A 27689-nucleotide genomic window follows, 5' to 3' on the forward strand; every position below is an offset into this window, starting at 1 on the left:
TTTTGAAGAGCCACATGCACTCCGGAGCCGCAGGCTGGCCAGCCCAGCATAGAACATGATTCACAGATGCTATATGCTCATATCGTCCTGCTCTGAGAGAGGATGGATGGTCATGTTCATCATTTAACTGAAGCTCCTGAGTGGTCTCCTTTGGGAACTCTGAATAGAGCACATTGCTGCTGTTCAGCCGAGAGGTAAGAAAGGCCTGTGTACTGTGACAAGGTCTGCAGTCTCTGGCCAGCCAAAGATGATAAACACTGGGAACAGTTTTTGGAGAATCTGCTAAGGCCTCTAAACTGAGGCATTATAGCCTTTGTCATTCCCTCAAGATATATTTTCCTACCTACCATTGTCAGCTCCATCTTATCTGTATTGAAGGTAAGTCATCTGTCTGTCTTCCAAAGCCCTATCTCAGATGGGCAGGGTGGAAGCAAAGAGAACACAGCATCATAGTGGAGTAAGGAAGCACTGAGTCGAGTGTCAACAGCATGTTGATGATACTGCAATGCAGAATTGCTCACCATGACCTAGCAGCTTTGATATACACGTTTCAACCAGGTGGAGGTGGCAAGATAAAATTCCCCCAGAACCCCTCGATGGAGATCCTTTGGGGGAAGAAGAGTAGTTGCTTATCACAAACTTTCTTGGTTATCCTAAAGGAATGAGTGGAATAAACAGTTCACTTTTTTGTAGATCCAGTCATCTTAGCTAGGTACAGGAGAGCTCCTATTTTTCCAAACTAATTGGGTATTGAGAAATTCATAATTTGAAAAGGTTTATAAAATTGAACATCTCAAAATTACAGCAGGTGCGGTGCATAAGCCATACGATGCTTTACATCACTTTCTTCTTCTTCTTCGAACCATTGCAAGGTAATTTCCAATTGCATTGAAGGCACTGGAATGTGAAGGGATGTTTTATCAACATCAGTTTTGTCATGCAATTATTTTTTCCTCTGGAGAAAAAATGGTTCATATAACTGGTCTTTTGTGAGATTGGTGCTCGTAAAATTGAGGATCTACTGTATTGCAAATGAATCGTCAGCATCAGTTGTACTAAAGTCTGCTGAAAGATCCAATAAAATTTGTGTGTTCACCTAGTCTGTCTCTCACCAGGAAGCTTAATTCATTAATGTTTTCAGAGTGTGTTGAGATCACACATTAGATCACATCACTATGAAATGCTGATAGGAGATAATGCTGTGTCCATTGTGACTCTAGGCTACGGAGCTCTCTGTCTCCATGGAATCAGATCAACTAAATCAGTCACTGCTTGTGACATTCCTTTTCTCACCAGTGTTTTGTTTTGTTCTAAATGAGCTTTGTCTGACTTATTTTTTTTTTCTTTTCTGTATCTTCTTTAGATTCATATAAGGGAATATACCTTTATAAATGTGTATGATACGGGTCTGGGTAGACCTAAAACAACACTGGACTCCTTGCTGTTTTTATAAAACACTGTTTCTCTTTTTACATTTAGAATAAATAATCCCTGTAAAGAAGATACTTGAATCTCCAATAGATGATTTGAAGTCGGGAATAATCTTTAGTACTCCATTGTCACAATGGATGAAATAAAAATGAGTCATCTGCCATATTATCTTCACCAGACCTGGCTTGATTTGCAGGCTGGTTGGAAAATAAATAAATAAAACAAACAGAAAAAAGTCCAAATAAACTTTATGGATAAGAACAAATCATTTAGATTTATTGATACTAGGATAATTGTATCAGCTGAATAAAAACATTACTGTTATGGTAAACGACAGAGGGAAAGCATTAAGAGAATAGGAGCCCCATGCAGATTTTAGTAGGTCAAAGTAAATTAATATACGGTGGGCATATTTTCCTGTTTCAAAACCATGTGAAAAGTTACTTTGTCTGGGGATATCTGCAGTTCTCTAGAATTAATTTGATAGTTGTCTCAATGCACCAAAAACTGATTTGGATTCACGCTGTTGTCCTCAGAGTAGTTATGAGAAGTCAGCAAGATTGAAAGCTGCTATTTGTCATGAGAGCAGGCTCTGTACAGAGGATGAGTAAGTGTATGTTTAATGAATCATGCATGACCTAAAGATCTGGGCTCTCAAGAATTTGGAGGACTTTTACTTCCCCTTGAACTGATAGCAAACCTATTGTTTGTGCATTATTAATTTTATCTTAATTGTGGTGACATTTATGTTCTGAAATGCTGTATTGCCATAATGCTAGAGTTTCAGCTTTGACACAATGAGTAAGAGAAAACAATTGGGGGGGAAAAAATGGACTCAAACATTTATCTTAGCTAACTTCCTGCCTCCTCACAGGTCAGTGTCTTCTTGATGACTCACCTATTTTATTGTAGTTTTGATTCAAAGATTGTACCAAAGAACTGGAAAAATCTTTGACTTCATCGTTCACAGTGTCTGAGAGTAACGGAGGAGTTTCAGGAGGCATTGTGCTGCCCCTTATAGTGGGCTCTGACTGACAGGCTCAATTTATCCCTCTGTAAGGCTCCCACCACTTATATTTATAATTAACCTTCTTCCACTCCTTCTCCTGTTATTTTTTGGGTGGTTGTCTTATTTATTATTTGTTTTCTGTCTTCTGCTCCATCTTGTCTAATTTAGGCCTCAGTCCTTCTACCCTTTAGGCACATAGGCCCAGATTTTAAAAGATAGTTTGGCATGGCTGTGCTCAGCATCTCAATACCTAGCTTATTTCAGAGCCCAGATCTCGTTTTCAAAAGGAACTGTCAGTAGATTTCAAACTCCCAAGTCCTTAAATACCTTTTGAAAATGAGGCTTGGGCTCCTAAGTCAGCTGGTCATTCTGATGCTGAACACAGTAATGCCTAAATGCCTATAAAAATCTGGGCCCAACATATTAAGTGTGTAAGTAATTCCATTGATTTCCAAGGTTCTACTCATGCACTTGAAGTTAAGCCTGTGTTTCAGGATCATGATATTGGACTGTAAATACTTTAGGATAAAAAGAAAAGGAATACTTGTGGCACCTTAGAGACTAACAAATTTATTGGAGCATAAGCTTTTGTGAGCTACAGCTCACTTCATCGGATGGGGACTTTCCTTTTTTCCCTAATTTTGTAAAGCCCCATCAAAACTTACAGTGCTATATAAAAGTTAAATGATGATTAACTTTTTAAATTACCCCTTCCCTCCCTCAGACCATTCTGACTTCTGACCTAAAAAGCCAGGGACACAGGATTCAAATATACTCTCTTTGAAAGGGGTAATAAAATAAATTTCAATAGGTGTATTTCAGATGTGCAGACCTTCTCCGCTTTCTGATGTAGCATAAACCAAGTTTGTGCTACTTGTTTTTCATTTACTGCAGGCTGGCTAACCTGCACAGCAATTGCACAACTTTAAAAACTTTTATAAGGTTTTATTTAAGAAATAAATAAATAAATAAATAAATAAATAAATGGGTCTGGCAGGCTGGAGTAGACAGCTGGATCTCATTTTGTGCCGGTTTTGTTTTGCTCACATGAGACCTCAGAGCAGATAGAACAATCTGATCCAGCTGTCCTTTTCACAGTTAAATTACTTCAAAAGGGAGGGCGTAGTTTGGTTTTTATTGTTACTTATTTAATAGTGTTTAGATTCACATGCTGACAAGTAGGTTTTGAAGTTCACAAGCCAGTTAAGATTAATGGTGATGTTAACTACTTTATTGGTGCTATTCTGAGGCTACCTGGCTATAGATTCAGAAAAAGGGAAATGCTCAGAGTTACAAAATATAGGTGATCTCTAACCAGAAATGCTAAATGTTAAGAGACCTTAAACTCTAGATTAGAAATAATTGAATATACTAAACCCAAGACATTATAAAAAATGCATTTTGTTGGACTGAGTGGGAAAGATCAAATAGGCAGCCCTATTTACATAGAAGAATGTGTACCTAGCTGTGTTGTTTCTATGTAGTTTTAAGTCCTCATACAACCTTGAAGTAATTCCAGGTGATATTTAATGCAAGTAGGGCTAGACTAACCTGATTATTCCCTCTATTCCTTTCACTGAGTAACATACACCACAGAAATCTCCAGTGAATGACATACACAAAAACCCGTTGCCTTGTATCTACTTTTAAGAAAGCATTTTGAAAGAGCTCATCTACTAGCTTCATATGTGTACTCATGCTATGACCAATAAGCCTTGGTCTGCATACTAGTCAGCTTTCATTTAAGATGCATGGATAGCTGTGTACAGCTATAATTACTTCACATGCAAATGCAGTGCAGCCATCTCTGTGGTGGAATGTCACAAAGTTTAACATCAAGCAGCTATATAGCCAGAGAACACCGTTAATGTAATTACAGAAATTAGAATTTTGTGAGAACACTCAGCGTCACAGCCTGTCCTGGCTAAAGTACCCTGGGATGTTTTACTGTAAATAGTCAGGACCTCAACTTTAAGACTTATCCAACATTCCAGTCTCCCTTTTCTTAGCACCATGTAATAATGTTGATTTAGTGCCGCCTTGGAGGGAAGAGAAACAGTATTTTTGCAGCACCTGGATTTTCCTTGTAGGTCATCATCTAACTTCTGGCCAACACCAGCTCACTTTAGTCTGGGGTCTCGGGTATGTGGTGGTAATAGTAAGGCTGTAAGCAATGACAGTTTCAGATAGGCTAAATAATTTTTCTGCTGTTTTCAGCCAGGAAATTTAAGTAAAAACTAATGAGAGCCTTTAGCAGGCTTAATGATGGTATGAAGATTTTCATAGATACATAAATTCCAAGGCCAGAACGGACCATTGTGATCATCTAGTCTGACCTCCAGTTTACCACAGGTCATAGAATTTTCCCAAATAATTCCTAGAGCACATATTTTAGGAAGAACATCCCATCTTGATTTAAAAATCGCCAGTGATGGAGAATCCACCATGACCCCTGTAAATTGTTCCAGTGGTTAATTACCCTAATAGTTAAAAATTTATACTTTATTTTCAGTTTAAATATGTCAAGTTTCAACTTCCAGCCATTGGATCATGTTATACCTTTCTCTGATAGATTGAAGAGCCCATTATTAAATATTTGTTCCCCATGTAGGTATATATGGACAGTAATCAAGTACAGTAATCAAATCTATTAGAATTCTTTGAGGGTTTCAGCAAGCACATGGGCAAGAGTGATTCAGCAAATAGTGTGTACTTGGACTGTCAGAAAGCCTTTGGCAGGTCTGACACCAAGGGCTCTTAAGCAAAGTATGCAGTCATGGGATAAGAGGGAAGGTCCTCTCATGGAAGTAACAGATTAAAAAATAGGAAACAAAAGCTAGGAATAAATGGTCAGTAGTTCTTCGAGTGCTCATTCAAGTCCATTCCAATCAGGTGTGCACACGTTGCATGCAGTCAGTCAGAAGATTTTTCCCTTAGCAGTATCCATACGGTTGACCTGGGCGCCCCCTGGAGTCACACCTTCATGGCGTCCAGTATAGGGCCCTGCCAACCCAACCCCCACTCAGTTCCTTCTTACCATTTGTGACAGCTTGCTGGAACTCTGTACTGCTCTTGCCTTGGCAAGCACGTGCTTCACAGTATCTCTATCCTCATGTACATAGTTAACATAGTAGTTATAGTTAGTGTAGTTTTTTCGTATTGGTTTGCTTGCGGGGGGTCTTCCCTCCCGACGTTTTTCCATGGCACTGGGGTATGCCTCGGTCCCTGGGCTTTAAACCATGATCGGTCTGTGGCAGGTTTATGCCAAAGAGTGACCCACACTCATTGTGCCTTAAGTGTTTGGGCAAGGGGCAGCTCGGAGACCGCTGTAAGATCTGTAAGGGTTTTCGCCCCAGGACCCTTAGGAAAGAGAGCATTGCCTCAGAGTCCTACTCACGGAGGCAGCTCTTCGGCCCCAGTCGAGCACTCTGTGCCTGACCTGGCCTCGAGCGCCGCATCCTTGGTGCGTAGCATGCTGACACTGTCGATGTGGGAGCTAGTGCCGAGGAAGTACTCGGAGACCCTCTGCACTGCCACAGCTCTACCCATGGGCAGGTATTGGTGAGGCATTGCTCTCACTCCCTAGTGCCCCGTAAGAAAAAGGAGGCCAACAGAAGGCGCTCCCCAGCTAGATCTAAGGACCAAGAACGAGCAAACCCTCACTGGGTGCTCAATTGGCTGGGATCCCGTTGACTCATGCCCCAGGGGGATACAGTCGAGTCCAGACCTGCACTGCTCACCAGGCCGCCACCACGAGGACATACAACTCCCCTCCATGCCGCAGGCATTTGAGGCAGCAGCAGACGTATTGGCGCTCACAGTGCCGCCCTCACCTCCTCGGAGGGACAGGTAGCTGGCACTAATCCCAGTCCCGGTACATTCTGTGGGCAGGCCAGCAATGATGTCTGCCATGAGGCCATCCCTGTTACATCAACCACCAGCACCGGGGGTTTTTGTGGGGAGCCTCTTTGGTCCCCAAGCTGGCACCGATTCCCAGCACAAAGAGGCTGTGCTCCTCCCTGGTCATCACAATCAGAGACCTTGGAGGCGGAGTCCTCCTGCTCCTGCTGTGATAGTCATTCCTACCTGGCTCCCTAGCAGGGTCAGTGGACACAGTGGGCCTATCATCAAAGCCAGAGTTCCAAATTGTCATCGGCGGCCTCAGTCTTGGGCACTCAGACAGCAGCGCCAGCTGCCTCACTGTCCTTGGTGTCGGCTGCGGCCCCCCTCAGCCCCATCCCGACCTTAATATCAGAGGCCCCCTACACTGTTCTATAAGGACATGGTTTAACTCAGGCCTCACCCAGCTTTTGTCCCAAAGGTTGTCTCCCAATTTCACATCAACCAGGACATCTTCCTCCTGGTGTTCTATCCTGAGCTGCACTTGAGTGGTAGGAAGCAGAGGCTCCACTCGTTGGATATCCGGAGAGCACTAGCCTTTTGCATCAAGAGAACAAAGCTGTTCTGAAAATCCATCCAACTATTCGTGGCTGTGGTGGACAGAATGAAGGGTCTTCCTGTCTCTTTTCAGTGGATTTTGTCATGGATCACGTCCTGCATATGTGAGTGCTATAACCTGGCGGGGTGGCTGCTCCTATGATGGCTGCGCTCTTCACCAGGGCGCAGGCCTCTTCAACAACATTCCTGGCACAGATGCCTACCCAGGAAATCTGCAGAGCAGCGACATGGTCCTCCATGTACGCTTTCACCATGCACTATGCAATCACCCATCAGGCCAGAGACAACACAGCCTTTGAAAGAGTAGTGCTCCAATCCGTAGACAACTCTGACCCCACCTCCTGAACTTGGGCTTGGGAGTCACCTGATTGGAATTGACATGAACAAGCACTTGAAGAAAAAATGGTTATTCACTTTCTCATAACTGTTTGAGATGTGTTGTTCGTGTCCATTGCAATACCCACCCACCTACCCCTCTATTGGAATTGCCAGAAAGAAAAAACTGAGTGGGGGTAGGGTTGGCAGGGCCCTATATTGAGTGCCATGGAGGCGTGACTTCAGGAGGTGCCCAGGCTGACCATACGGATACTGCTAAGGGAAAAAACTTCCGACTGTCATGCACACAGCACAAGCACATCTGATTGGAATGGACATGAACAACACATCTTGAAGAACAACAGTTACGAGAAGATGAGTAACTGTTTTTTTTTTTTCCACAGTGGAGAGAGGTATATAGTGGGGTTCCTCAAGGATCTGTACTGGTCCTGTGCTGTTCAACATATTCATAAATTATCTGAAAAGGGATGAACAGTGAGGTGGCAAAATTGGCACAAGATACAAAATTACTCAAGATAGTTGAGTCGAAATCTGATTGTGAAGTTACAAAGGGATGTCACAGAACTGGATGACTGACCAACAGAATGACAAATTAAATTCAATGTTAAGTCCAAGGTAATGCACATTGAAAAAAGAATCCCAACTATACATAAAAATGATGGGATCTAAATTAGCTGTTCCCAAACAAGAAAGAGAACTCGGAGTCATTGTGGTAGTCTCTGAAAACATCTGCTCAATGTGCGGTGGCATTCAAAAAAGCTGCTAATGTTAGGAATGATTAGGAAAGGTATAGCTAATAAAGCAGAAAATATAATGCCACAATGTAAATCCATGGTACACCACACCTTGAATACTGTGTGCAGCTCTGGTTGCCCCATATCAAAAAAAGATGATTAGAATTGGAAAATTAGAATACAGAGAAGGGCAATAAAAAGGATTGGGATATGGAATAGTTTCCATGTGAGGAAACTGGGACTGTTCAGCTTAGAAAGGAGCACCCAGTTTACCAAGAGATCCAGATGGCTCTATTTCAACAACTTGTCCTCTTCATTATTTACCCCCAATTTTAGTGTCATCTGCAAACTTTATCAGTGATGATTTTTTCTTCCAATCACTGATAAAAACGTAAAATAGTGTAGACCAAGAATCAATCCCTGTTCAAGCCTACTAGAACTGGACCTGTTTGTCGATTCCCCATTCACAGTGACATTTTGAGACCTATCAGTAAGCTAGCTCTTAATCCATTTAATATGTGCCATGTTAATTTTATATTCTAGTTTCTTAATCAAAATCATGTGAGGTACCAAGTGAAACACCTTGCAGAAGTCTTAAGTATATTATGTCAGCACTATTACCTTTATCCACCAAATTTGTAATCTCGTCAAAAAAAAGATATCAAGTTAGTAGTTGGATCCTATTAAACTATAAAACCATGTTGATTGGCATTAATTATATTACTCTCCTTTAATGCTTGATTGATCAAGTGCCTTATCAGCCACACTATTGTCTTGCCTGGGATCGATATCAGACTGACAGGCCTATAATTATCTGGGTCTTCCTATTTACCTTTTTAAAATATTGGCACAACATTAGCTTTCTTCCAATCTTCTGAAACTTCCCCACTGTTCCCAGGCTTATTGAAAATTAATATTAATGGTCCAGCTCTTTAAAACACACTTGGTTGCAAGTTATCCCCAAACTTTCTAACTTTAGTAGCTGATGTTTAATATCCTCTTGAGATAATGGTGGAATGGAATTAGTGTTATCGTATGATATGACTACATTATCAGTTTTTTTCCCAAATACCAAACAGAAATATTTATTGAACACATCTCCTTTATCTGAATTATTATGGATGATTCTGCCATTCCAGATAATTCTACCATTTCCATTCAGTATTCTCTCTTTTCCTAATATACTTAAAAAAAAAACAAAAAACCCCTCCTTATCATCTTTAGCTCTGCTGGCCATAAATTTCTCCCTGCATCCTTTTGGTTCCCTTTTCAATTTTCTACATTTCCTAGCTTCTCACTTATACATCTTACTATCAATTTCCCCTTTTTCCCATTTGTTATATATATAAAATTATAGCTCCCTTCACTTCCCCTCTAAACCATCTCCCTTTTTTTAGCCAATATTGTTTTCTGCTTTGTGAAATTGGCCCTTTTAAGCAACAAGTATATAGTCAATGGCAAAAATACTACATTAATACAGAGCTAAGATTGCTTGGTGTTGTGTCATCCCCTTGCAGAATGTTAAGTTGATCAAAACTCAAACTTCTGAAAACCAGGAAATGCTCAGTTAAGGTTGCCCATCCAGCTTTTACTTTGTCCTCCTTAAGCAGTTCCCCAGTATGCCTCACTAACACACATACCTTTGCTCTGTCGGCCCCACAGTTGTTGAAATGTACAAGCTCTTCACTTCCTTTCTCAATTCGTTCACTTCACCCACAGGACTTCTTATAACACTACTAAAGAACAAAAAGGGGGAAAAAAACAAAATGGGCCCACGCTACCTTCTCTCTGGTTCCTCGGAGATAACAATAAGTAGCCAGAGGGAATTATTTGCATAAACTCCAGGTGTAGTCAGTGTGTTAACCTACACTAAGTAGTGGAGGCAGTAGTTTTGGGCCTGCTTTGTAGAAGTGTCAGTGATATGAGGACATGTATGGATTACTTTGAGATTTTGACAGAGCTATGATTATTATATGGGTGAGCGAAGGGAAGAGGTACACGTATACCTTCAGGATCCAGTGTGCGTCACCTCTGCGTAGAATGGTGTAGGTTATGTCAGTATCAGGGTGTAGGGCTTTTATTAATAAGAACATTGTCAACAGTGAGGTGGAATATCAGAGGATTCTAGTGCTTTAGGGATGGTTAAGTGAAAGTGTAGATTGAGATGGTATCCTGTGAGTGTAAGGGAGTTGTGAAAGGTTCTGAAATGGTATCCATGTGGTGTGCTTTCTGGGGAGTTGGTTTAATGCGTGAGTGTATTCCAAGATCTGGAATTCCCTGAATCTTAAAGTGCCCAGGGTGTGAGTGTGAGACAGAGAGAGAGAGAGAAATATACATATTAAGGTGGTGTTTGAAGAGGGTAGAGGGGGAAAATGGCATTGGCAGCATTTTTTTTTTCCTTTTTGAGTGGTTGTAGAAAAAGGTAAAGGGTTTGTCCAGCTCAGCAACTGTGGAGTTGGCAGAACAAAGGTATGTGTGTTAACGGGGCATACTGCGGCATTGCTGAAAGAAGGGCAGTGTTAAGGTTGCATGGACACTTTAGCTAGGAGCTTCCTGGCTTTCAGAAACTGCCACCCATGACTCAGTGTGCAATCTCCAGCCATTTAATCCAAAACTCCTTTTCTCTTAGGTGGGGGCTTGTAATTAACTTATTCTTTTGACTCGCATTACACTTGTAACTTCTTTTTTTTTTTTTAAATGGCAATTTTTTTCAGGGCTTATATCTCTAGAATCCTGGGTCAAATCACTCCACATTTGGATCACTGACCTGCATCCTCATGAGAAATCCCAAAGAAATCCCATTTTAGAGGACTTGGAAAGTTGACCCTTAAACAGATACTGTGATGCAAGCTTACATACAATGATGCAAGCTTACCTACAATGGCGCTGCTGCGTCACTATAATATTGCTGATCAGGATTTTATTCTGTTTGCACATTATAAATGTTATCAAGTCACAATCACTTGTATTTAAGCTACCATTAATTTTTAGTTCTCTGATCAGTTCCTCTTTATCTGTCAAGACAAGGTCTAATATAGAATTCACCTATGTTGGATGCAATCCTTTCAGAGTCACGAATTTGCCATCTGTAATACTTAAAAATTCCAGGGATGTTCTAGTACTGACAGTATGAGACCTCCAGCTTATATCTCTCAAATTGAAGTCCCACAGGGTTACACAGCTGTTTCCCTCCCTAAACATTATAAACAGGTGCGTAAGGAGCCAGTCATCCTGTTGACAAACCTGATATGATGGTCTGTAGCACTAACTAATAGCCCATCTTGTGCTTTATCTGTTAGGACATGGATCCATAAGCATTCAAGATGTTTTTCTTCCAAGTTACCAGTGACTTGGAAACAGGTAATGTCATCGTTGACCTAGAGTGTCACTCTCCCTCCCCTTTTGCCCACAGAGTCCTTCCTAAATAGAAAAGGAGTACTTGTGGCACCTTAGAGACCAACAAATTTATTAGAGCATAAGCTTTCGTGAGTTACAGCTCACTTCATTGGATGCATTTGGTGGAAAACATCCAATGAATCCGATGAAGTGAGCTGTAGCTCACGAAAGCTTATGCTCTCATAAATTTGTTAGTCTCTAAGGTGCCACAAGTACTCCTTTTCTTTTTGCAAATACGGACTAACACGGCTGCTACTCTGAAACCTTCCTAAATAGGTATTTGCCATTGATTTGAACATTCCAATCAATGGGCAATTTCAGTTCCTCTTGTATGGGCAGTAAGGAATTTCTTCTCTTCATGCCCTTTGGCTCCTTAATTAATTTTGTTCTCAATATGTCAGATTGGTTCTGCGTGCTCATATCTTCCCTCTTTTTATCCTTCCCCTTTTGTTGTTTGTTTAACACCTTCCTGTCTACTCTAGCCAGCCTGTGCTCAAGGAGATTGGTTCCCATTCTGCTGAAGTGAAGAACATCCAAACTATACAGCTCCCTTTCCCTATAAAAAGTGGACTAATGTTCCACAAAATCAAAACCCCCTCTAACTCAGCCAGTGGTTTTGCTTTCAGAATCTTCTACCTTCCGTCTTCCTTCGCTCATGGGACAGAAAGGATCTCCAAGAAGATCACTTGGATGTTCTTCTTCAGCATGTTTCAAAGTTCTCTGAAGTCTTCTGTTATCTGAGAGATATCCCATGATGCAGTATCATTAGTGCCAATATGAATCGTCCCCAATGGATCCTGCCCCCTCAGCTTCAGAATACTATCCAATCTTTGAATGACATTTCGTGTCTTGGCTCCAGGAAGGCAGCGCACAGTCTTATCGACCTGTCCTTTGTAGAATGTTCTTTCGATTCTTCTGAGTATTGAATCCCCAGCAAAGATGGTGTCTCTTCCTTGCATGGCTGGAGAATTCTTTGTGAGTAAGCTTGCATTTCTTATAGGTTGGGCCGAACTACCATCGAGAGGTGTGTTCTGTATATATCACCATTTCCTTGGAACAGCTGAATCTTGAGAAGTATTTTCCACAGTTTCCACGTGAGGACTTGTTGTTGACTGGAAACTTCCAGCTATGTGTAATTTCTCCTGCTTCTTTTCTTTCTAGTGCGCACAGCCTGTCCAATCTTCCCTGTCTCCAGCCATGTGGAATGCCAGTATGATTTACAAACTGCCAGGCCTCCTCTTTGACATCCTCTCTCTCTCCCTCTGACTCTTTGGTAACCAGCTCCTTTCTTCCTTGAACCTGAGGTACTGATGTTTCCCAAATCTGGCAGTCTGGGAACTCTTCAGTTTCTCAGTAACTATCTCTATTTGCTCCTCCAAACCAAGAATCTTTTCCTCCAGCACAGTCACCACCTTGCACTTCATGCACAGGAAGCTGCTTCTGGTTTCAGGCAGGGGAGAAAAGGTGGTGTATCCATTGCAGGTCATCATCACTATTCCATCCCCGTCCATCTTTAAATCATATGTAGAGCTGAAACTGGAAGGAAACTCTTTCACACTCCCTCCCTCAGCTTCCTCTGGAGCTCTCCTGCTAGCTACCTCTGTTCACAGTTCTTGTTTGCCTAGCAAATGTCTTTTATATTCCAGGTCTCCCAGCTTAGCTTAGCTCAACCCAGCTCCGCCCCTCACCATCAGGGAGTGATTATCCACTCAGAGACTTCAAACAGCCAAGCTGATCAGAGCCAGAAGGGTCAGAACAAACAGTCCTTATTACTTTGACACTTGTGAGTTACCAGCCATGGCATATGGAGTAGAAATAGCCACATAACGAATAGATATGGAGCTTAAAGCTTATCATACAGTGAAATGGGAGAATAACCTAACAGATGGGAAAACCATCTTGAATTCTGAAGATAATAAAGTGTTGGGCTGATGAGTCAAGAAAAAAATGAGGAGCATTCACAATAGTGTGCTTAAAAAAAATACTTCACATAGAAGCACTAGAAAGATTCATGTAGTATAATAGACTGTAAGTGGCATGTAAAAAATCCAGGTCATGTTGCTATCAGAAATAAGGAGATTTCAGATTTTCTGCTTTCATCTGTTTAGGCATTTCATATAGTGCTCATCACTCTCATATCAGAGTTCTTTTCACACAAAAAATGTAAAAAGTTTATTCATCTAAGTTAATGTAATGGTATACCGAAAGTGCAACTCTGAAAACTGACTCTAACCTTGGTTTCTATTAGAGCATAAGCTTTCGTGAGCTACAGCTCACTGAAAGCTTATGCTCTAATAAATTTGTTAGTCTCTAAGGTGCCACGGGTACTCCTTTTCTTTTTGCGAATACAGACTAACACGGCTGCTACTCTGAAACTTGGTTTCTATGTTTGACTGATTTTAACTTCGCATTTGCTCAGTGTACAAGTCAGGTGTTGTTTTTTCCCCCTAACTCCTAAGCGCAAACTGAAATCTGAAATTCAAGCTGGGTTCTTCCTTATATTTCATCACCCCCAATAAAGATTCTGCAGGCCAAATTAGACTCTCATTGATGCTTGTATAACCCTATTATCTTCAAATTAGGTTTCCACAGGTATAATTGTCTAGAACTTAAACATAATTGTTTAGTATGATATGCCAGAAAGCAGAGTAACCAGTTCACTCCGTCTGAGCTGTGCTAGTTTGGCAGGGCTCATAGAAACCAACACTCTTCTCACTTATTTGGGCAAACTCTGTGCTAGTCATTCTTTCTTAACCATCCCCCCTGCAACTGTTGATACGATAGGGGGTAAGCGGTCTTCCCCAGTGGTAGCAAAGGCATGAGTGCTCGTATTAACTGACTGCTGCCATATTAATTGTTGTTTGGGACCACAGCTCAGAGTTGATCTACATGATGCAGTTGTTAAAACACCATCAGCTTCCAGTGACCTTTCTGCAATGATTGGTGGACCTGCCCTGAAGGTAGATACAGAGGGTGAAAAAAGTGTAATGAAGATGAGGCCACAATGAGCAAATAAGAGGAGTCATTTTACATAGTCAATTTTCAGAGTAGAATTATGTGAGAGAAGGCCATAACAAGAGAAACACTGATGAGTGTTCTTGGAAATGCATTCTAAAGATGGTTGTTCTATCTGGTATGGCCGTAAGGCACATAGGTGTCACATTCTGGGGTGCAATCCAGACCAGTGAGGGGTTATCGCCACCTGCCCTGCAACCTTGGGTGCCTCACAATGCTTTGCTGTTGTAGCTCCCAACCTGGGCCTTTCTGACACCATGCAGGTCATTCCCTGAGCATCTGTATATAGCTACAGCCCTGATCCAACACCTCTGACCCCAGGAGCCTGTCAACAACACACCAGCCACACTGGCTCCCAACGGCATTGGTTACTACCTTCAGGATGAACCCGAAACACTCTTAGTCCCTGATTTTCCCAAAAAGCATGTGTTCTGCACTACCCAGCCCTTTCCTGGACAGTTCAAATATTGGAGATCCCTGACCCCCTGTACAGGGGTCAATACACAATAGTTGACTACTTTAATTGAAGTTACCAAACAATTCAGTTTTAACACAACACTGGATTTTCTGGTAAAAAGACTGAGAATAAACTTGTTTCCTGCAATATTGAACACCTCTGTTCTAGTAAAATGGATTTTTTTAGATTATGGTTCCAGAATGAGGAGTATAGGTACGCACGTGCATGACTTTTAAGCATGTGCTCAAGTCCTGTTTAATTAGTGAGCTTAAACACATACTTAAGTGCTTTCCTGAATAAGTTCTTGAGGCCTTGTCTACGCTAAAAACGTAGCGACGCAGTTATGGCGACCCAGTTACATTGTTTAGGGGCATGAAAAATCTGCACCCCAGTGCATTATAGTTCAGTCAACCTAACCCCAGTGTAGACAGTGTAGGTCAATGGAAGAATTCTTCCGTTGACCTAGCTACCATGTCTTGGCGCTGCAGCATTTCAAGCGTAGACAAGTCCTGAGTTCATGATGGAAGATAGGTTATCTAGCCTTTGTCACAGGTTTCAGAGTAGCAGCCGTGTTAGTCTGTATTCGCAAAAAGAAAAGGAGTACTTGTGGCACCTTAGAGACTAACAAATTTATTAGAGCATAAGCTTTCGTGAGCTACAGCTCACTTCATCGGATGCATCCGATGAAGTGAGCTGTAGCTCACGAAAGCTTATGCTCTAATAAATTTGTTAGTCTCTAAGGTGCCACAAGTACTCCTTTTCTTCTAGCCTTTGTCAGTATCTCATCATGTGCAAGACTCTTATTTAAGAGCAGATTAGATGAAAACAAAACATAATAAAACAACTTTACAGCTAACTGATCTGTCCTAGCAATTTTGGTATTTCACTTCTGTCAGCAGCCTATGCTGGAAAGTGTTTGTCTTTATGTATTCATTTTAGAGGTGGGGCAGGAGTGTTCGTTTATGTGTTTGTAACTTGCTTAGGCTCCTGGCCTTCTGTGTGGTATAAGTCCCAGAGTGCACCAGCACTCCAGGTGCTGCTGCTCTGTGTGCTTGTCCCCCAGGTATTCTGTCTTTTCCTTCCAGGATATGGTGTTACAAGCATTACACACATCTGTGTTTTGAATAAAGATGTTGTATAGATATAACTAAAATGTCTGTATTATAAATGAGATGAGTTTCAGGAATGGGTTGCAAAACTGAGTATATTAGTAGCGCAGACAGGGCCTAATATGAGGATTGAAACTCCGGGGAATTGGATTTATCTTTAGATTACAGGGTACATTTGCATTCCTTTTTCTATATTTAGATTAGCCTTTTAAAAGAAAACTACTTAATTTTCAATGGCAATGTGTATTTTGTGAAACACAGGCTGAGGAAAAAAGTCAGCTTAACGTTTGTCTCTTGTGGACATTAAAAAAAAAAACTTGTACTAAATGTAATACTGGTTTTCATAAATTGAATTTGGTCAAGGGAAACTTATAAATCAAATGAATCAGAAATGATTGTTTTGATGCATCCCGGTTTGAAGATTTTGTTTACTGAAAGCGTAGAAGAGCTTATTCAGTTTTATATTGAAGTGTGATTTTAAAATGACGTATGATGTAGTATGGTAAGTGAAATATTCAGTCTTCATTGAATAGCTTTTAAAAATAGTGAATAGAATCCTAAATGGAATGCTGTGTATAAAATAAACATTTACCAAGAGGAGAAAACAGGTACTATAGTGAACTTTCCGTCCCTGCTCCTCCATATAAACCTTTTTTCTGTTTATGCTACTGCAATAATATATAATTTAATTTCTTAGTTTTTAAATCTTTCAATAATCTTACTTAAACTGGGTCTTAGTAAAACTTGGAGGAAGAGTGACGTTAGAGCAGTTCATTAAATAATGCTGTCCTTGCAAAGTGGGTGTCTGTTAATCAAGAAAAGTGGGATAGTGAGCACTTCTAGCAGATGGCTAATGGCAAGCACCTTCCAAATATCAAATGCCTTAATCAAGCAATGAAAGCTGTAATCTTAATGGATCAGGTAAACACTTGTAATGTGCTTTTTGTATTGAAGTGCAATGAGAGACAAAATTCACCAGTGACTTCTCCAGGATCCTCTCCGCTTGCACAGAGAAGAAAGCCACTTCCAGACCCCGGGCAAATTCCCCATATTAGTCTTCCACCGGTGCCTCCTCGTCTGGATCTCATTCAGAAGGGGGTAGCACGGTCACCTTGTGCCAGCCCTACTGGCTCACCAAAGGTAAATCTTATTTTACTATGTTTCTGTCTAACTGAATGATGAGAGATGATGCTTGTTAGTGTTAAGGTGCATTTTTTTAAAGATTGGCTAGTGCATTTTTTTTTTTAATTTGTTATATCCAAAATATCCCCTAGGCCTTCTACCAAGTCCCTATGTAATTCTAACTTGCCAGAATTCACTAAATAAGGGCCTGATCAAAGCCTCCTTTAAATCAGTGGAAAGACTTGTTGCCTTCAGTGCACCTTGGATCAGACCTGATGGCCGTTCCCCTATAGGACATCTTGTAGAATCAGCTAATGTCACACAAACATGATTTCTTACTTCGGCAGTGTCACACAGAGTTAGCTCCAAGCTTATATTTCGCTGTTTTGATGGCAGTGTTACACATGATTAGCCCCATGCTTATATTTCACTATTTTAAAACCATGGTATTGACCTACTCTGATGGAACAAGTCCCTCTAATAGTCCCTGATTTGTAACATGAAACAGCAACTGAAAGTACTCTAAAAAAGTACATTTAAAAGGTCATTATGTGCATTAAAATTGCATGCTGTAATCAAATGATGATTTACACAATGTCCTAGCAAGAAAAAATTATGCAAATATCTTGCTATCAAAAACTTAAGGTATGATAAACTAGGATCCATGTTGCAAGTGGATTTAGAAAAGGAAATAATAAATATGTACAAAATGAATACATACAGTATTTGTGTATGAAGAAAACTGGTGATTTAGAACAGTTTTAAAAATTATTTACTTAAGTCTGAAGAAGAACATATATAAAATACTGGATTTAAGAGTCTTGAATTTTCTCTATTATGAGAGAACCATTTTATTGTAATTGGTGTACAAATAAAAGAATTTGCTTAAATTTCGAAGACTTGTTTTGAAATCTGTATTAGCATGTACGTGTGCATGGCAGTCCAATGATAAACACGCTATTTATCTTATCAGCATTTTGCCTTTACACTTGACACTTAGCTTTCTTTTGAAATTAAATTTAATTCTAGCAGCATAATACTTAGCTGAAACAAATGAGGTATATAAAAATGTTTCCTCATCCCTATCATTTTTAATTAACTCTGTCATTTAGCTTAAACTGGAGCTAAAGAGGCTATGGTCTTACAGCTAGTGCTCAAATTCACTCAGTAGCACAAACTTTGAGTAGCGGCCCTATGAGCTCCACTTCAGGTGTGTATTTGCCTCTCAAGCCCTTGTTCGGAGATTTTAGTTATCAGTGTTCATTCAACCCATGCATGTGTCCGATACCTCCTTGTGCTGGTTACTGAGGCTATAAAGGGTTGCAAGGGTGAACCATCCTCAGTTCCATCTCAATGCCTTAGCCTGAGGTGCAGCCCTAGCGTGTCCGCCTTGAGCACTCCTCAGTTTTTATAATATTCCTATAGTGGTTACAGTTGTCTTTATAGTTGTTATAGTTAGCTAGATAAGCTGAGAGAGGATTTTTTTTTCCTGGCAGGGCATACCTGGCTCGTCAGGTGTCAAATGTTGCCTCTCTTGCCGAGAGGCTATACCTCTTTCCAATGGCCACTTTAAGCATGTCCGTTGCTTGGGGAAGTCCCACGTCTCCTAGACGTGCAACTTCTGCCTGGCCCTCAAGTCCAGGGTAAGGAAAAACACGGAGATTAAACTCAGATACCTAATGATGGATTGCTCCCTTTGGCCAGCTTCTGAGTCGCATCAAGAGGACTCCCCCGTCTCCCTGGTACATCTGTCTCCTGACAGATCCAGTGCCTCTTCTACATTGGCACAGACTTCCCCTAAGAAAGGTGAGACTTTGGAGGCTTCAGGGAAGACTTCCAAAAAGAGGAGCACGGACAGTCTCTTTAAGGAGCCAGCTCAGAAGAAGTCAAGGTTCCTCGAGAGATCTACAGTCTCTGAAGGCTTGATCTCTCAATTTGGTACTGTTGAGTTTAAGGACACCCCTTTGGTATGACCGGGACAATAAAATCCCAAAGCATGAGGAGAGAGATGGCGCCATTAGGGCCTTGGTACCTTTTACCAGCAAGGAGGGCAAGCATAGACACTTGGGACTGGCACCATTGAGTCCAGCCAAATGTCAGTACCTATGCATTCAGCTCAGTTGTCTGTATCCAGGCATTTAGCACCCTCTGCACCGAGCAAGAAATGGCACTAGACACCATCAGTGCCTGCTTTGGTATGTCCATTATCGGCTTTGGTGACCGTGGACTTGGCTTCCGAATCAGTGCCGATCCCCTATTTGTTACTGCAGGAGTTCAGACGTACTAAGGACCTTCTGATAATGGATGAACCCACTCCTGGGTACTGAGTGTCTTTCGATACTGAGACCTGGAGCCCTGGACTACCTCATCTGGTACCACAGGACTCTCCATTGTTTTCTGTGGGTGCTGCTCCTTTAGATGAGGTGGAGGAGGATGAAGGAGACCTCCAGTTAATATCCTCTATTTCTTTTGAGGATTCTCCAACATATCCCTTCAGGAATCCATCAGGCTTATTATCAAGGGTGGTGAAACCAACCCTGCATGACACTTCCACTTCTATATGGGTCCGCGCAATGGCTACACTGGTATTCAGTTACCTTATGAGTTCTCCATTTGAACTATGGCAACCTGTTCTCTGTTGCGTTTATCTATTAAGACAGCCTTTTTAGTAGCAAGCCCATAGGGTTAGGGAGATTGGAGCCTTGATGGCAAATCCCACCCTCTTTATGGTCCACACACTAAATTCTTACCTAAGGTTCTACTGGAGTTGCACCTTAATCAATCCTTTCATCTACCATTGTTTTTTCCAAAAACACATCGTTCTCTACAGCAATCCTGTTTATGTATTAGAAGGGCATTGGTCTTCTACTCAGATAGGATCAACCAATTTAGGAAGTCTCCTAGGCTTTTAACTTCCTTCACGGATAGATCCATGGGGTCCTCAATCTGTACTCAGAGACTATCGAGATGGATATCTGGATCTATTGTCACTTGGTATGATGCTGAGTATTCATTCCCCACCCCCAAAGAGTGATAGCACATTCAACCAGATTGGTCCCCCCTGCTGTGGCGGGGGGTGGGGAGGGCCTGCAAACTTACTGGCCCTCCAAGTCACATATAACAATCTTCAGAAGTTTGGGAGCCACGGGTTGGGGCTTCAGCCCCACTCCTGCTGAAGCGCCGAGCTCTGGCAGGTGCACCCCGCAGGGCAGAAGTCCTGAGACTCCCCCTCGCCCCTGCAGGGCAGAAGTCCCAACCGCACCACTCCACTGAACCTCTGCCTTGCCCCTCCCCCCACCACTCTCCTCCCCAATCTGATAGGTGGGAAGGGGGCCAGGGCTGCTAGGGAGCTCCACAAGCCACACTTTAATGGAAGAAAACCTGCATGTGGCTCACGAGCCAGTTTGGCCACCCCTGCCCTATGGCGTTACTGAAGAATGTACCAGTATCTGAAATATGTAGGGCTGCTACATGGGCTTCAGTATATACTTTTTCAAATCATTACTCCCTGATCCATACTGTCACATCTGATGCAGCACTTAGTTCTGCAGTTCTGCACTCTATAGTTAAGTTCCCTCCTCCATCTGTGGTTACTGTTCAGAAGTCACCTGAAGTGGAACACCCATAAAGACACTATTCAAATAAGAGGTTACTCATTTTGTGCAATATTTGTTCCTGAGATGTGTCCCCCTGTGGGTTCGCCGCTACCTATCCTACTTCCCCTCTGCTTCGGACTTTTCTTTAGGGGATGCTTAAGTGGAGAAGGAACTAAGGGCAATTTGCCTATGTACCTCTAGGGTACATTCACAAGGAGGCATATGGCCCATGCATGGAAAATCTCTGATCCAAGGGCTCGAGAGATGCATGCACTCCGACGCAGAGTAAACTCTCTTTAGTGTAGTACAAAGGGAAAGAGACACACTACTCCTTCTTTTTGGAGTATATATTGAATTCTTTGCACCCCACACTGAAAATATACTTTTCAGTATTGTATATAGTCCGCTGTTTTTCTGTGAAATCAAAAAAGTTCAGCTACCTCAGCCAAATACCACTATTTACTAGAAAATTACATTTTTTAAAAAACTTTGCAATAAAGCTGGTTAGGAAAAAAAAAAAGTTGACTTTTAGTCGAAAAACAAAAACCCAAACACTGAATTACCAATTTTGCAACGAAAAGTTGGAATTTTTCACAGAAAGACACTTTCCGCAAAAAATATTTATTTAAAAACCCAATTTTCCTGGAAAAACAGTTTTGACAGAAAATTTTCAACCAGCCCTACCTTGTAGCCTTCCTGAAAAAGTTCATGACTGAATTTTTTTTCATTAAGTAGAAGCTAGATTTAGTCACTTTTACTCATGTTGCATAGCACCTTAGAAGTAGTTCCACTTATTTCTGTGGGGTCTACTAGTGGAATAAGTTAGTATTTAGTGTGATAGACTCTTGGTGTTGAAATTCATTGAAGGAGTACCTGCAGAGTAAGGCTAAATGTAGTGCTTTCTTCCTTTCAGCAAAATTGTGGGTTATTTTTCTTGTAGTGTTAATATTCATAGATTCCCCGGGTTGAAGGGACCATTGTGATCTAGTCTGGCATGCTGTATACAGTAGAACATCAGAGTTACGAACACATTGGGAATGGAGGTTGTTCGTAACTCTGAACAAAACATCAGTTATTCTTTCAAAAGTTTACAACTGAATATTGACTTAATGCAGCTTTGAAACTTTACTGTGCAGAAGAAAAATTCTGCTTTCCCTTTATTTTTTTTAGTAGCTTACATTTAACACAGTACTGTACTGTAATTGCATTTTTTTGTTTTGTTTTTTTCGTCTTTGCTGCTACCTGATTGTGTACTTTCGGTTCCAAATGAGGTGTGTGGTTGACTGGTCAGTTCGTAATTCTGGTGTTCATAACTCTGAGGTTCTACTGTAATACAGGCTATAAAACTTAACCAAAATTATTCCTAGAGCATATCTTTCAGAAAAACAACTTAGCCTTGCAAAATTCTATACTGTCCAGGCACAAAATTTGCTTACCTTTTACCATGATGATTAATAGTAATGATTTTGGGGGTGGTGGACACCTCAGATGATTTGACGAGCATAATTTTGCAAGGTAGTGTTAATAACTTAATTCTTATGAAAATGCAGTTTTTTCTCATATACTGCTTTTATAGGAGCTTTAGAACTCCATAGATATATACCTTTTGATCACTAAGTTTCTTGCTTTCTAAAATATACTTGGGTTCATTATTTTTGCGAACAATTTTAAAATATATTTTATTTAATCTCTGATGCTGTTCAAATCTGAACAAGAAAATGTTCTGACAGAGGAAATGTACTGTGTGTGAACTGCAAGCATAAATATACAGTGAGCGTGTCACCTGAGTGTGACTTGAACAAGTTTGTTTGTCATGTGTCAAGGTTCCTCCCCCACTCTGAACTCTAGGGTACAGATGTGGGGACCTGCATGAAAAACCCCCTAAGCTTATTTTTACCAGCATAGGTTAAAACTTCCCCAAGGTACAAACTGTTTTACCTTTTGCCCTTGGACTTTATTGCTGCCACCACCAAGCGTCTAACAAATATACAACAGGGAAAGAGCCCTCTTGGAAACGTCTTTCCCCCGCCAAAATCCTCCCAAATCCTACACCCCCTTTCTTGGGGGAGGCTTGATAAAAATCCTTACCTATTTGCATAGGTGAACACAGACCCAAACCCTTGGATCTTAAGAACAATGAAAAAGCAATCAGGTTCTTAAAAAGAATTTTAATTAAAGAAAAAGTAAAAGAATCACCTCTGTAAAATCAGGATGGTAAATACCTTGCAGGGTAATCGGATTCAAAACATAGAGAATCCCTCTAGGCAAAACCTTAAGTTACAAAAAGACACAAAAACAGGAATATACATTCCATTCAGCACAACTTATTTTATCAGCCATTTAAACAAAACAGAATCTAATGATATCTAACTAGATTGCTTATTAGCCCTTTACAGGAGTTCTGACCTGCATTCCTGCTCTGGTCCGGGCAAAAACAACACACAGACAGAGAGAACCCTTTGTTCCCCCCCGCCCCCTCCAGCTTTGAAAGTATCTTGTCTCCTCATTGGTCATTTTGGTCAGGTGCCAGCGAGGTTATCTTTAGGTTATTAACCCTTTACAGGTGAAAGGGTTTTTTTTCCTCTGGCCAGGAGGGATTAAAAGGTGGTTAACCTTCCCTTTATATTTATGACAGCATGTAAAGAGCAGAATTGACCATAGGTGCATATGCATTCTAAACAAAAATGGGACTTGTCCATTTTGCCTCCTGATCCCTAACCACTGCTGCTCCATGCTCCTTTCCTCCCTCCCTCACCACCCAGTCCATTTTACAGTGTTATTCCCCACTCCAAAAAATGCTTTTTTCTGCAAAAGACATTTTGAGTTCCCAAATGTGTCTCGGAATCCTTTGTATGACCTGTAACAGTGCTTCAAAGGAGATATTGTGGAAGCCAGAGCAAAGGAGGATTCTGGAGAAGTTTAATCACCCAGAGATACCAGCCCTTCTCCCCCCGGCAGAAAGAGGAACATGTTTTCTGAAGAGAGAGTTGCTGATCAAGAACCCCACTGCTGGAGAAGAAAGGGGTTGGGATTGGCATATTGATGCATCCCAACACGATTATGATGCCACCTTAAGATCTCTCATCTTAGACAAATGCCTACTTAGCCTATGCCTGAAGTTTGTCCCTTAGACAAAAAAGGTAAATCGGTACGTTTTCATGAGTTGTGCATCCGTAGACTTAATTTATTTTAATTTCTGGTTTTGTTTAGTCTTCTCCATGTATGGTGAGGAAACAAGATAAACCCCTCCCAGCACCACCACCTCCCTTGCGAGATCCTCCTCCACCTCCACCTGAGAGACCCCCTCCAATCCCACCGGACAACAGGATAAGTAGACATTTGCATCATCCTGAAAGTGTGCCTTCCAGAGACCAGCCTGTGCCACTTGAAGCCTGGTGCCCCAGAGATGTGTTTGGGACAAATGCATTAATAGGATGTCGAATCCTAAATGACAATTCCCCCAAACCAGGACTCACTGCAAGTTCGAATATAAATGGAAGGCACAACCGAATGGGTTCTGACCCAGGATTTATGAGAAAACATAGACGCCATGATTCGCCTTTAGAAGGCGCCAAGGTAAGCAATGCGTGGCACAGGGCGTGAAGCCTAATTTTGTGTGTTAATCCAATGCGAAGATCTCATGTTGGTTAGAGTGCCATTTTATGGTGGCTGATGTCGATCTGCTTCATTTGAAGTTTTCCTGTCGATACTTAATAGAAAGGCTGTAAATAAGAGAGGCTTGTTAAACTCTGTAATTTAAAGCAGCAGTAAATGAGGTTCAGAGTTAGGATTTAATTTTAACTTGAAGCCATCACAAAAATGGCAGCGCAGGAAAAACCGTTTGCAAATGATCCTTAGAGTTGGTGCTGTTACTGACTTCAGTTATATGTTGTCTGGGATTCAGCTTTGGAAATACCGTATTAAAGTTGCACATAGATTTATTGATAGGTGCTCCAGTCTTAGATGAGTTGCGGACTCTGTAATCACAGCAAACCATGAAATGTGTAAATAATAAATGCACGTCATAGCTTATACATTTAAAAAAATTTAGAACAAATTATTAAACAGATACCTTGTATATGGGGGTGTGTTTATGTTTTTATATATATAAATATATAAAAATAAAGTGTGTGTGTGTGTGTATACATATAAATCAAATGTATAAATTGCCTTTTTTAACAGTAAAAAGAGTGCATTTACATTGTGATTAAAAAATCCACAGCATCAAGTATCAAAGCCTGGGTCAGATGACTTGGGCTTGCAGGGCCCGTGCTGTGCCCCTATAAAATTGCAGTGTATGTGCTCGGACTGGAGACCAAGCTCCTAGAGCCTCCCCTATCGTAAGGTCTCAGAGCCCAGGCTCCACCCTGAGCCCGAACATCGGTACTGCAATTGTATAGCCCTGCAGCCTGCTACCCGCAGCCTGAGTCAACTGATCCAGGCCAGCTGCCGCCGTGCCACAGGTATTTTATCACAGTGTAGACATACCCAAAGTGCCCTTAGTCACAACCTCATGTGCTGCAATTCTCAATTTGATATCATCACTCCTGTAAACCTCATTGAAGGAAAGCCATAAGGTTGCAGTATTAGGATAATTAGAATTGAGCTATGCTTGTATCTCTGCTCATTCTTGTTGCAGTTAATTGCAATAACATCCATTTTGGCAGCTGGATCTTTGTCTGGTTCTCTGTACTCCTTCTGTGGCCTTCAACAGGGAGATAGAGGGCACCTGCTGTTAGAGCTGCAGTAACCAGCAGTGGCTGGTAAGGCAGACATGGGTAGCTTGGAGATAGTAATTTTTGATGTGAAGGAGCCAGCCTCAGAGGATGCCTCATCAGCTCTCTATAGTGAAGGGGATTGGAAGATGGAGGGTGATGCCATTTGCAACTTCCCTTTGAGGCTCTGGGCTGCTCTGGCTTTCTTGTGGCCCGATGGAGGGAGAGACTTGTGTGGATTCTCTTCTGAGTAGTATGGGCAACTTCCCCTGTCCTCAAAACTAGCAGAGCTCCCTTTCCATACACTAGGTGCAGGAGGGGCTGGCTTTGGCTTTATGCTGCTTCTCCCAGGGCTGTCTGCCATACCAAGATCCAGAAGAAAGGGAATCGAGTGGCTAAGCCCAACCCCCAAAGTATGGCACGAATCTGTTCAAATTATTTCTAGCTCCACTAGCAGTTTGAGCCAGTGAGTTCTGCCTCCAAAATTGCAAGTAGGCTCAAGATCCATTATAGGGACTCTGGACAATTACATATAATATGTCCAAATAAATGTGATTAATTTTGAAAATGGAACAAACTTCTAATGCTGCTTTTTAGTACTAGAGTCCTGATACTGAAAGCTATGAAATTGGTGGGTGAGGCAGAGCCATGTTATAGCTGACATTCTGATGTGATCAAAAATCGCTTTAGAAAAAGTACACAAAACAACGAAAATCTAGTGAGATCTCTGCTGATATCTTAATGAATCTTAACAGGAAACAATATCCATAGTTGTTAAGTTGGAGAATGTGCTTCTATTTTAATTACCTTTCACTGTCTTACAAGCTTCATAAAAGAAATGATGCACGTTTACTGTACTGTTAGCATCTTTCCTGAGAACAGTTATATATAGGGCCATCTAAAGGCCAGTAGCTGGTATTGGAGGCTTCAGAGTAGAAGCCGTGTTAGTCTGCATCCGCAAAAAGAACAGGAGTACTTGTGGCACCTTAGAGACTAACAAATTTATTAGAGCATAAGCTTTCATGGGCTGCAGCCCACTTCATCGGATGCATAGAATGAAACATATAGATAGATATACACACATACAGATAAGCTGGAAGTTACCATACAAACTATGAGAGGCTAATTAGTTAAGATGCGCTATTCTCTGCAGGAGAAAAAAACTTTTGCAATGATAATCAAGATGGCCCATTTAGACAGTTGACAAGAAGGTATGAGGATACTTAACTTAAGGAAATAGATTCAATATGTGTAATGACCTAGCCTCTCCCAGTCTCTGTTCAATCCCAAGTTAATGGTATCTAGTTTGCATATTAATTCAAGCTCAGCAGTTTCTGATTGGAGTCTGTTTTTGAAGCTTTTCTGTTGCAAAATTGCCACCCTTAAATCTCTTACTGAGTGGCCAGAGAGGTTGAAGTGTTCTCCTACTGGTTTTTGAATGTTATGATTCCTTACGTCAGATTTGTGTCCATTTATTCTTTTGCGTAGAGACTGTGGGAATAGAGTCTGGGAGTGCCTGGGTCATTGCACATATTGAATCTATGTCCTTAAGTATCCTCATACCTTCTTGTCAACTGTATAAATGGACAATCTTGATTATCACTACAAAAGTTTTTTTTTTCTCCTGCTGAGAATAGCTCATCTTAACTAATTAGCCTCTCTGTTTCTATGGTAACTTCCAACTTATCTGTATGTGTGTATGTATATATATGTGTGTATGTGTTTGTGTGTATATCTTACTGTATGTTCCATTCTATGTATCAGATGAAGTGGGCTGTAGCCCACGAAAGCTTATGCTCTAATAAATTTGTTAGTCTCTAAGGTGCCACAGTACTCCTGGTATTGGAGGTAGAAGGTCAGATACAGTTTGCTTCTTATCTAAGAGTAAACATTCCATATTAGAGCTGTTCTTCTATATTAGTAATGATTTAATTTTAATTCTCTTGCTCCAGTGTGATTGCAAAAAGAAAAGGAGTACTTGTGGCACCTTAGAGACTAACAAATTTTATTTGTTACTCCTTTTCTTTTTGCGAATACAGACTAACACGGCTGCTACTCTGAATCCAGTGTGATTGTGAGTCTTGTTCCTTTATAGTGGTTTGATGTAAGGTTATATTTAGGTGTTTCAAAATAATAGAATATCTCTTCCATAAAGGTAAAATGTTGCCCTCAGATACATGTCCATGACTCCGATTGACTCCTGTGGCAAACTTGCATTCACACAAGTCAGCAAAAACTATTTCTGGTAATATACTTTCAGTGAATATAGAACATCAGACAGAGCCTTAGGGATTTACCCAGTTGACTGCTA

At 41.1% G+C, this 27689-nt stretch overlaps 1 protein-coding gene across 3 annotated transcripts in view; it reads left to right on the plus strand.

Annotated features, from left to right (window-relative positions):
* CBLB (Cbl proto-oncogene B) overlaps positions 1–27689 on the plus strand; it is a 192433-nt gene that overhangs the window by 125678 nt on the left and 39066 nt on the right. For all 3 annotated transcript variants that reach the window (XM_038408986.2, XM_038408994.2, XM_043510868.1), the window contains exons 11-12: positions 16900–17085; positions 23874–24239. In XM_038408986.2, coding sequence (XP_038264914.1) covers positions 16900–17085; positions 23874–24239 — 552 coding nt within the window. The remainder of the gene's footprint in view (positions 1–16899; positions 17086–23873; positions 24240–27689) is intronic.

This window comes from Dermochelys coriacea, chromosome 1 (assembly GCF_009764565.3).
Source record: "Dermochelys coriacea isolate rDerCor1 chromosome 1, rDerCor1.pri.v4, whole genome shotgun sequence".
NCBI lineage: Eukaryota > Metazoa > Chordata > Testudines > Dermochelyidae > Dermochelys > Dermochelys coriacea.